Source organism: Pelmatolapia mariae, linkage group LG15 (assembly GCF_036321145.2).
Source record: "Pelmatolapia mariae isolate MD_Pm_ZW linkage group LG15, Pm_UMD_F_2, whole genome shotgun sequence".
NCBI lineage: Eukaryota > Metazoa > Chordata > Actinopteri > Cichliformes > Cichlidae > Pelmatolapia > Pelmatolapia mariae.
This window is the reverse complement of record NC_086240.1, coordinates 27861304-27873333: the sequence shown is the minus strand read 5'-3', so window position 1 is coordinate 27873333 and position 12030 is coordinate 27861304. Positions and strand designations below refer to the sequence as shown.

The 12030-nt window shown below is 44.7% G+C and overlaps 1 protein-coding gene across 1 annotated transcript; it reads right to left on the bottom strand.

The window, feature by feature from the left end:
* Nucleotides 1–5991: 5991 nt before the first annotated feature.
* Nucleotides 5992–7925, bottom strand: sox11b (SRY-box transcription factor 11b). The gene has a single exon (XM_063496364.1). The coding sequence runs from the start codon at nt 7837–7839 to the stop codon at nt 6538–6540; it is 1302 nt and encodes a 433-aa protein (XP_063352434.1). The 5' UTR covers nt 7840–7925; the 3' UTR covers nt 5992–6537.
* Nucleotides 7926–12030: the final 4105 nt, after the last annotated feature.

Genomic DNA, 12030 nt, shown 5'->3' with positions numbered 1-12030 from the left:
TGATGACACAGACCTGTTTTTACCTTTTATAAATGCCTCAGAGTCTGTCAGACACATGCAGGGGAGGGGGGATGTGAAAGAGACTTGAGCACCCGCCCTTTCAAACATCTCTGCACGGCCCTGGAGTCTGTACTGATACATCTCTGAGGCATGACTAGCATAGACTGCTAACTATTGTAACTATGGCGACGCTCCATGATCTGCCATTACTGCAAAAAATGGTCCACAGGAGTGACTGGAATGACACAACTCTCCCCTTCATTGACTCTGGTTTGAGCCAACCAGGTAAAAGTGAGGGTATGATGTGAAATGTAGGAATGAACTGAACCAAATGAGCCCGCTGACGTTCATCAATTACTTCCTGTGAGGAAATAAATCTGTTGATGTCTCCACTTCATAAACAAATAAGCAAACAAACATTTGTGGCAAACAAATCTAAACCATTAGGATAATTTTAAAAAGTTGGACTTTAAAGACTTTATTTTCTTCACATATTTAATTTGACTTCTTTGGACTTCTTAAATTCAGATTTATATTTGGATTTAATTTGATTTTTATTTTCCTTTCATTTATTTAATTCATATTATTTTTTTTTAAATATATGTGTATGTGTGTGTGTGTATATATATATATACCTATATATGTGTGTATATCTTTGTTTTTTATTTGAATTCTTTCTGAATTTTTTCTTTTTTGTATTTTATCTGGTAAACTGCGGTTGTGTTTATTCATTATGTTCATTAATTATTTGCTTTTTATTTCTGTGCTTTTGAGCCACATTCTGATTTATTTTCTCTCTGCTTGATAAAGTTTTATTTCACTTTTTATTTTTAAATGCAGACTTTGTTCAATAATGTATTTTTTCTTCATTTACAATTTTTTTGACTTGTGAAGTTTCTTCTTCAGCTGCTCTTTTCTGAAACTGCAGGAGCAGAGTGGAAGATGGGAGTTGTTGTCCAGCAGGTGCCACAGATGAGCTGTTTGAAGATATTTGTTTTATTTAATTAAGTTTTATTTTGTATTCTTTTAATTATTTGAGTTATTGTTGTTTATTTATCAAACATCACAAACGTAAACACAGCTGATCAGTCAGTTGACCCTTAGCTGTCCTCCATCAGCTTCAGAGAAGGTGAGAAGCATGATGGGAAACGTAGGAAGAAGTCTGGGTGACTTTGTCTGTGAAGGTTCTCAGTCATCCAGGTCATCATCGTCAGTGATGGAGGAAAGAAAAGTGTCTGGACTTCTTTAAGTTGCTTGAAGACGTTTCACCTCTTATTTGAAAAAGCTTCTCGGATGAGAGGTGAAATGTCTTCAAGCAACTTAAAGAAGTCCAGATGCTTTTAAAACATGAAGCTCAAAAATGCACGTCAGTGAATGCATTGCTATGCAGATGAACTTGATGGCAGTCCCTGTGGGGTGTCAGTGAATGCATCGCGGCTGCTGCTCTGATGTTTCAGATAAAAGCGAGTGGTTGATAAGAGCGCGACTTCACGCTCCGGTGAAAATATGCAAACACAGCAGAGGAAGCCAATCAGAGCCGGGATCAGATCCCAGATGTTTGCCTCCACAACTCACCAAACACAGGGTCACACCTGCCAGCCTGACAGGGGCGCTGCAGTCACCGTGGTCTGTGATGGTACCGGCGTCGGCTCCTATGTGTTTGTTTCTCTTAATGTTTTACTGGTTACTTTTCGTTTGTCTCTGCTGTTCTTGCTTCAGTTCGTCAGTGATAAAAAACCTCCAGGCTGAATTTCATTAAACTTTTTGAGGAGGTGGAGTCGGCCCAAGGAAGATGAGCTTTACCTTTGATTACAAAGCTCTGATTTTTGCAGGAGAGGCGACACGTCTTCAAGAAACCTAAAGAAGTCCAGTGGGTTTTCTTTCCAAGCTCCTTATACAATATTTATTTTGTGGTTAATTGCTTAATTAACAGTTCTCTGTACAGTGTTTCTGGTGCCGACCTGCTTCACTGATCTATTATTGATATGATTCACTGCTCAGCCTCTCGGACTTTTGCTTCTTTCTGCTGCTAAAAGCACATTTTTAAATATATTTTTACTTCCCCAATGACCTCGTCCTCTCATTACCCAGAATGCCGCTGTGTTGGCCTCAATTATCCCGAGCAGAGCCTTCAGATTCATCAGGCCGGTGGGGATCCGGCTGCCTTTAATCTGCTGCCAAACATCTGATCAGAGAGTAGTGGGGATAGAGAGGTGAGCAGTCGGACTGTTTCCTCTGATTCGACCATGAGCAGCGACATGCGCTGAAGTCAGCTCACTCCAAATCCCATACGTTCCCCGACCTCTGTGATGTATGCACAGGTGAAAACCAAGGAGGATCTTCTCTAACAACCTAGAGGTGAAGGAAAGTATACTGCTCTCTGATTGACTGTTTATCAGGCCCTGATGTCAGCATTAACAACCAATAAACAAATGAACAAAGACGAACTATGCTCTGCAAACAACAGCCAATCAAAGCCAACCTTCTCAGAAGAGACACCAGTAAGGTGTGTGAAATCTGTGGTACTCTTGACCCTGTACCTGTGAGCCAATCACAGTTTGAGGTGTGCACTCAGAGTAGACATTACTGCACACTACACAATAATGTATCTGATATACTTTTGTTGTCACCATTATCATCATTATGTTGGTTCAGGATCAACACTGCTGACCAAGTTTTGGGATGTAGAGAAAAAAGAAAACGATGGCTTGGTTTGTATGAAACTCAAAAGTGTTTTCTTTATTAATTTCTACAATATAACAAATAAAGTACCAAGCTGTAAACATCTGAGTGTTTGTGGATGTGAGTGGAAGAGTAATCTGCAGAGAACCTTAAAACTGGGCCAAACCGACCAGTGCGTGCAGTTTTTATGACCTTTCGAGCGTTGGCTTTAAAGTTATAGGGTGCTACTAGCTAAAATAACTGTCCAGAGGCATTACCATAATGTGTGACAAGACACACACACACCTGGTTAGCAGGTGCCATCTAAGCAAACTCCATCTTCATCCCTCCTCCTCTGTATATTTACTGATACACACATTTTCACAGTGCGTAATAAAAGCATGAACATGTTGCTGCTTAGGTCAGGCCAGTCCTCTAAAACAGGTTTGAATATCGTTCTCTGGGACTTCCTGCTTAAATAAAGGTTAGATAAAGGTCCCTGTAAGGTCATCATTTTGAGACAGAGCTTTTTAGAAGTTCAGACCAAACATCAACAGGAGTTGGAAAAAGAACAAAAGCTGCAGTTCCTCTAGCGTCTAGCAGAGGTAGCAGTGAGTCAGTCAGTAGAAATAAATATGTTTCCACCTGATACAAAAACTCTTTTGGTATCTATAGCTAATTTAAATATTCCGTTATTAGGGGTGTGGTCTCTGTGACTGACAGGTGGATGGTGATACAGGTGGCTGTAGCCGCTAGCTGTCTGCTAATTTCACCTGGACTAGACCTCTGGCCCATGTTTGTGCTGTTGGAGCCTTTTTGAACATTTTAATGACATCATGTGACCAATAATATGGTTGCTGTGAGGTCATTGTACTAACAGATGGTCCAAGAAGACAGTGCTCCAGTTTTGCATCTGATGGTACCAAACAGTCTCTGGCTGCAGTACAATAATCAAGAGTTGGCTGATAACAAATAGCTCCGCCCTCTCGTCCAAATAGACTGCAGAAACCCACGCTGAGGCTTCAGACTGTCCACAGGCCAGTGAGTGGTGCTGTAGTGGCCATGTTTGTATAACATCTTTGGGACTGTTTTAGGGTCCTGGGAATACTGTAGGTCAGAGGAGGTCCTGTTTTTAAAGCTGCGTGAGGAAAAAACCTCACAGTGCCTCCGATGATGTCACTTTCTCTTTTCTGAGTCCTTAACAGTCTTAACTTCTTGACTCTTTCATGATCAGTTTTGAAGTCCACTGATTGTTAACATGAGTCATGTGACCACTGAAAACATCATGCCCTGCTCTGATAAACTGGGAGGACTAGTTCACACTCTGGAAACGCCAGAAGAGGTCAGACATCACGGGGGGTCATCAAAGTGTGGAAGCTTAATGTGATGCATGCCTGCAAACAGCCTCAGAAACACCAGATGTGAAAAAATAAAGTTTCACTTACACAGACCGGCTTCAGATGTCTCAGGTGCAATTATGCAGTCCAGCTGAAACATATGGAAGAATCATATATATATATATATATACATATATATATAAAACACGTGCTTAAAAAGGTAAATCTCAAGAAATTCAAAATGATCACAGCATGAATTAAAAATAAGTTACTGATCATTTAGAGAAAAAAGTCCAAATGTGGAGATTCCAGCTGTTTCAACACCAACAGTTGCTGTGGCCTCTCATTGTGTCTGTGACACATCGTAAATTGTGTTCACCGCACGAGGCTGTAACCATCGATGACTTCGCGCCTGTCCACAGCAGCAGATCATTTTGCACAAATCTGCCTGACGTGGACTGAAAACGGAGTCTGACCTCACCAACACACCAGACATTTAGCATAGAGAAAAGCAGCTGTGACAGATTGCTCTGAAACAACTGTAATGTCCACATTTCAAAATAATGAATAACTCTTCTTCACACGACCCTAACAGTCTGTCATAAAAATCTGTTCAAAATTATTCAATCAAAATAACACAGAATGAGATTAAAAACTATCAGTTTAAAAAACTGAAAAATGAAGCTAAAAAATATAAACACAAATTTAGGAATAAAGAGACAAAAATATGATACAAATATATTTCAGCTTTAATTACCACTGTCAATGAAAAGTACAAAAACATGAATTTAAAAAAAAAAGAGTATGTTTCTTTTTCCAATTTTTAAAGGAAAAATGAAGTCATGGTTATTTTTTCTGGCACAAACAGGCTTCCATACATGCAAAAAATGAACATTTTTATGTTCTTGACTAAAAACACCAGAACAAATTTGAATAAATCCAGTTAAAACTCAGTTTGTCCAATGACTGAAACATACGAAGATCGTTTGTGCCAGAAACAGGATCGCACTCACAGACAGACTGCACTGTAATATATAGATGCATATACATGCCTGAAAATCAGAAGAGTCCAAGTAAAGAAAAAAGCTCGATCTACATAAAAACTGAAATAAATGAGCTCTAAAATCAAAAGTATGATTTCAAAATCAGCATTTTCTGACTGGCACAAAGAGGCTTCCATACCCGTTATAAAATACCTGAGTTGACCTGATGGTAGTTAAACAGTTAATGATTATTTAGTGGAAAATCTGGAAACATCAGGAACCCGATGAAGAGCAAAAATGTTACTGAAGACTTTTGATGCTCTTAAATTTGATTTTTATTATTTACTTTAAAAATTCACAGAAAATGATCCAAACCTCACGTTTGTGTTCGGAACGCTTGAATGTGCTGAACAGCTGAAAGCTCATCAGCCTTTTTGACTGAACTCAAAAAACTGCTTTAAAGGCAAATCAGAATTTAAAATACATAATTTATAAAAATGTGTAAGATCTGTGAAAAGACACTTTACATCACATGACCTAATGAAGATCATGTGACACTGAAAGCATCAGTTTAAATCTACCTGAGCTCACAGGCCAGTCTGAACCCTCTAAAGGCTCACGTGCAAATAGAAATATTACATTTTCAAAAACAGCCAAACTTCATGTGCCGATGAAGCCCGAGTCCGGTGAGCAGAAGCTCCAAAATACCTTATTTTAATTGGCCGTTTCCTTTAACGCATAGATAAAAATATAGATATTTAGAAACAGCTGAGCAATGTATAGATTATAGATTTCTGATGAGTGAAATGGATGACTGAACAAATCTTAAAGAGATTTTTACCCCAGCGTGGATGTTCAGTCAAAAACATGAACATTACAAACTGATGGAAGCTTTAATAAAGCAACAGGGCTCTTAAAGGAGCCAATCAGATCCCAGGAGGATCAATAATGAGACAGAGGCGCTGATCAGTTTGCAGCTGATTTATTCAGCTTCACATACACACTCCATCATAACGCACAGAATCACTGGTTTTTGGATTTCCCTTTTTTTTCCTTCATATTGCACCAAAAATAATGAGCAAACAACAGCATGAAAAAGCAACAAACTTCCTGTTTCCCTCAAACCTTTTTACACACCGGTAGGTACAGCCAGGCCTGAATGTGTGTACCCATTAAAACAAGGCAGTAAAGCAAGGCAGGCCACGGGGGTTTGAACCCTCACATAGGAGAGCAGTGGAAGAGTCTGACATTCCCTTTGACTGTACAAAAATAGGCTTGAAAATATTTAATCTGGTTTCCTTAAAAAGATGAGGTATGCTTGGTTCGGTAATATCACAAATATCCACACCTGAACGGGAAAAAATAAAAGTCAGTCAGTGTCGTCCGTGTCCGACACGAGTGGCAGAAACGAGTCCATAAAACCCTGTCGGTTCATCTGCTCACCAGCACCAAGTCCACGCCAGAACGCAGCCGGCCACAGCGCTCGGAGCCCGTGCAGCAGCAGCCGCGACACCCCGGTCCCTGACCGGAGCTCGAACCGGGGGTGAAGGGTCAGACTAGCAGGTGAACACCAGGTCCGTGAAGTCGGCCTTCAGCCAGTCCCCGGCAATCATCTCGCTCAGCTCCGGCGTGCAGTAGTCCGGGAACTCGAAGTGGGACCCGAGGCTGCCCTCCTCCGTGCATCCGCTGGTGTCCAGGTCCTTATCCACAAGCGACAGGCTCAGGCTCCCCGAGGCCGAGCTAGACGACGAGTTCCACGGGTCTGAGCAGGACTGCAGGCCGCCCAGGAAGTTGGAGGTGAAATCCAGCGGCTCCACGGGGAGGTCATCCAGGTCTTCCCCGCAGCAGGAGGAGGCGGAGGTGCAGACAGAGCGGGAGGGGGAAGCTGGGGAGAGGGAGGCGGGGTGGACCGGCGTGCTCTGCCGTGTGAAGCTGAAGTAGAGGCGGCCAGAGGACGGGAGCGTGCTGGGTCCCACAGCGGAACCCCGGAGGGGCAGCTTGGTGATACTGTAGCAGGGCAGCTCTTCCTCCTCCTCCTCCTCAGAGGATGAGGATGATGATGATGATGATGAGTCGTCATCGTCGTCCTCCTCCTCTCTGTCCGTATAGTCCCGTTTAACCGGTTTGCTGGGTGTAATAGTGCTCGGCACGTACCGTAACCGGTGATCCGTCTGCCGGGCGCTGAGCTGGTAGCGGGGGTTCAGTTGCTGGTACTGGGGGTCCGGCTGCTGGTGTTTCAGCTGGTACCGGGAGTTCAGTTGCTGGCACCGGGGGTCTAGTTGCTGGTGCGGGTTATCTGGCTCCTGTGGTTTCCGCTGGTGGCGGGAGTCCGTCTGCTGGTCTTGCGGGGGGAGACTGCCCGCTTTGACGGCCCCGCCCACCGACTTGCCGGCTCGGGGGAACTTCTTCGCCGCAGCAGGGGTCTTGTGAGACGGTGTGTCGTTTCTCTCCTGGTACTGACCGGCCGACCTCCCCTCGGTCCGGGGCTTCTTCTTGGGCCGGTACTTGTAGTCAGGGTAGTCGGCCATGTGCTGCAGCCGGAGGCGCTCCGCCTCCCTGATGAACGGAACCTTCTCGGTGTCGGTTAACATTTTCCAACGCTTCCCGAGCCGCTTGGAGATCTCGGCGTTGTGCATGTCCGGAGACTGCTCCATGATCTTCCTCCGCTCGATTTTGGACCACACCATGAAGGCGTTCATGGGCCGTTTTATGTGGCCCGCGGCGGTCTTACACCGCTCCGGTTTCTGCGGCGCGGGGCTGCCGGCAGAGGCCCCCACCGTCCGACTCCGCTCCGGGGCAGCTGCTTCACGGTAGCCGGCGGTGAGCCTCGCCTCAGTGGGCTCCTTTTGCAGACCCATCGTCCGAAATAATCCCTGAAAGCCACCGGGCCGGACCCGCTGATGTTCCCGCGGTTTCCTTCAGCTTCTCAGTTTGTCTGTACTCACGCCCCTCAATCACTCTTACTGCATTTTGTGCGCGAGCTCCCAAACCGGCGTCTTTTTAACCGAAGTAGCAGTCGTTCCCGCCCTCAACCAATCAGCGTTGTTTTGCAAGAACACCTTCCCGCCTCCGCTTCGCCCTCAGCGAGTCACAGTGTAGAGCTCCTCCCCCGCGTGTTAGCTCACCCGCCTCAGTCCGTTACTCCAAATCATTCTCAATAGATCAATCAGTGAAAGTAATCAATGGTAGCGGCTCTCTATCGACAAAAAGAAAGAATACCCAGAAATAATCCCACTGTGTGTGTGTGTGTGAGTGTGTGTATGAGAGACGGATCAGTGTGAATAAACTTATGGTCACTCACATATTGAATAAAGCCTGGTTTATTTCACTGTTTAATAACAATCACAGTTGGACCTCATGTGTTTCTGATATTAAATGAGTGAAAAGCTCAGCGCTCAGTTAGCGAGCCCTCTAAGGGTCCTTGAAGAGTCCTTAAGGACATCCCAGGAATCCTTTAGGAGGGCTGGGAGGTTCCTGGAGTCTTCAAGGAGTTCCAGTTATTCTGCTTAGATAATCTCAGTTCCTGATGTGGATCTGGTTTGGCTTCTTCCAGAACCACAGTTGGACCCCAGGAGAACATTGAGCTCATCAGGAGAGACAGTCAGCATCAGAAACTGAGCAAACCATGTTTGCTTACGTTACAGGTATGAAGGACTTCCTGTGCACGACCACAAACAAACACACACAGGAGCCCCACAGAGACACTGCCTCTCAGGGGGTCACAGGTCACTGTTGTTGCTGCACAGCTTTGATGCTCTCAGGTAAAAGAAGTCTGAAACCAAAACTGCTCCCCCTCAGCTGAACGACCGTCCTCACCCAGTGCCCTCAGCCCCCCCTCGCCCAGCACCAAGCCTTTCTAACTGCCCTACAGGAAATTTCCATCTGTAAGCAGCGTGTGAGGACAGTCAGGTAGACAACGCCCCCCCCGGCCGCCCTGCAGAGATTCCCACTTGTACAGCAAATAAACATCCAGACATCAGCTGACACAGGTCCGAGTCCTTGGGAACACGTGTTTAAGGTCACATTTCAATAAAAAAAAATCACATAAAAAAACCCTCCTTCTGTGGATAAAGTTCCAAAACCAGAAAATTAAAAAAAAAGAAAGAATTTACACACAGCGTGACAAGAAACCAGGAGCAGCACATATGAAGCTTCTGTAAGCACAGCTCAGCTGCTGCTGGGGGATGCAGGCCCTTTAAAATGTAAATTAAAGCTTTTAGAGAACCGTTAGGACCTTTCATCCCTCAGAATGAAATAATTAACCTGGTGTTTGTTGAAATGCAGGTACAGTCAGGGCTTCTACCTGCCAGCTGCTGTAACAGTTGGCAGGTAGATTGTGGATGTTAATGAAGTGAACTTCTGGATAAAATAGTTAGTGCGCTGTCCGATTTAATGATTCCCGAATCCAGCTGTGAGCTGCTGATCCTGCACCAGCACACGATCCACGTGTGTGTGTGTGTGTGTGTGTTTCTGTGTGTTTGTATGTGTCTGCAGCTCAGAGTTTCTACTGAAAAGATCTGAACTTTAAAGTTTTTAACCTTTTTTAAGGTTTTGAAGACAATGTTTAGTTTTAACTGTTATAATTGTTATAAATGAGTCACGATTTTGACTTTTATTTCATGTCTTTTAGTTTAATCCAACAGTCCTCACTTTGTGTGTTTACATGTTGAGCAGTCAGCACCATCTTACAGTGAAGATGCTGCTGACTGTCTCCAAGCTCTGGTATTTGCATCAGACAGGATGGCTCCATTCAGACGAGCTGAGAACGACCCAGAACCCCCGTGCTGACCCACAGCTCCTCCACACTGACACCACGCCATCCCAGCAACTCGCCCTTCATACCGCCACCCCCACACAAAGGATCAGTTGATAATTTATCTATAATTACTTCAGCATATTTGTTTAACCTTCATACTGTGAACACTTTGAGAGGTCACAGGGGTCGGGTCCTGTGTTTTAGAGCATCTTTGGTCAGCAGTTCATCAGTGCAGCAGAAATCTGCATGGACGTTAAAGTTTTACACCCCCAGGGTGCACCTCCAGGCTCCTGTCAGCACTGACCTAGCCCCGTCCCCCAGGGCATGAAGCAGGTATGGAGGAGATCCAGGCCCCAGAGTCTGAGAGCTCAAGGAGGACCATCGGAGGGGCATCCGTGCCACCCTCCTGGGAAGAGCTGAGGAGAGCCCCAGATGAGGGGTCACCCAGCAGCCACGGAGCAGAAGCCAGAGGGGGACCTCCATACCTTGGAGGGCCTGAAATCAGCTGGGTCCAGTTTGTCCAGTTTGATCTGAAACATTTAATAAACCGTCCTCCTGCGTCTGGTCTCGCTACCTGAGTGTTCACGCCTCACACCGAGGCTGCAGAAACAGAAAATGTTGAACTCCATGATCGTTATGATCCAAACAGACTCAAAGACTTTGTTAAATGTACATATATTTCTCTGGTGTGGAGTAAGTTCTGCTTTTATTTGATAAAACTGAATTAGCAATAACTTTAATAACTCCAATTTTAAAACATTTTATTCCATCACAAAGACTTTCTTTTTTTTTTTTTTTTTACACATTTTAACACATAAAGTCACAGCAGGGACGATGAGCCAGAATCCTCATCGTCTCCTGTCTCATACAGAGATGATGTCACACATTCAGATTTGCTAAACCGTCCTCATGGATCTCCTGTTGTTTTCCTACCAACACGAGCGAGGCAAACGGTCAGTTTCGTCTGCAGCACGAAACCCAACAGCAATAATGATTTCTCAAACCACAGAGAAACAAAGGCAACAACCCGCAGTGAGGTCATGCATCAGGACTGAGCTCTCTGTGGTGATGATGATAATGGTGGTGATCATCATCATCATCATTATCATCATCATCATCATCATTGTCCCACACAGAGTCTATTTGGAATCTTAAATAATCCCAAATCACCGCTGTTGTGGATGACCTGATCCCGACTCAGACTCGTGCTGGAAGTGGAAAAATGTGGATTGGTGGGATCTGTGAAAATAAAACTGAGGTTTAAAACTGGAAACCTGTGGATGTCAACATAACCCTAAACATGGATGGATGGAATCGCAGCTGGAGTTACAGGTTGAGCAGCCCTGTTCTAACCTGTCAGCAGGTCCGAGCCTCACCTGTCAGGTGACTCTGAGCTCAGTATCTTTATTTGAATGATGGATCCGAGTCTGCAGCAGAAACAGATCGAGACGTGGGACAATGAGTGAACGCCTGCCTGAGCCTGGAGCAGCAGCAGGAGGAAACAAACGTGCTTCGATGGACCGACTCTGAGTCTGCTGGTCCTGTTGTCCAGCAGGCCCAGTGCATGCTGGGAGGTCTTGCAGCTCCATGTTTCCTCATCTGAAGGCTGTGTGCAGCTGCTGAAGGCGTTTCGGGTTCAGGTGTGATAGGTCAGTCTAACAGGAAGTTTCGAGTTGTTGGATGAAACCCTTCGAGCTGTTGACGCTTTTTGAGTCTGAGGCTGCGATTTAAACTTTATCTGATCTAATTGTGTTTTTTCAGGGACAACGCTGCTTTTTGCTTCAGAGCTATCAGGCCTGTTGTGATTGATGACCTGCTGTCACATGACCCTTCACCACAAAATAAAGTAATCAGTGAGATTATGCGCTGCTAATCTAACAGACAGATGAAATCATTTTTAATCTTAATCATTTTGAAAAGAAAGATGATCAGTGATCTGATCAGAGTTAATCAGCTGGTGGGTGATAATGCTTTCAGTCACAGCTCTAATATTTTCCACTGCTGGTGTCTTAAAATGAGGAGCTGGTGCTCTGCTGGTCACATGCTGTGATGGGCATAACACCAAGTAATCTCCCTAACCCCTGGTCTCTCAGATGGCCACCCCTCCCTGAGCCTGGTTCCGCTGGAGGTTTCTTCCTGGTAAAAAGAAGTTTTCCTTCCCACTGTCGCCAAAGTGCTTGCTCATCGGGGGTCGTCTGATTGTTGGGGTTCTCTGTATTACTGCAGGGCCTTTACCTTACAGTGTATAACACCTTGAGGTGACTGTTGTTGTGATTTAGTGCTATATAAATAA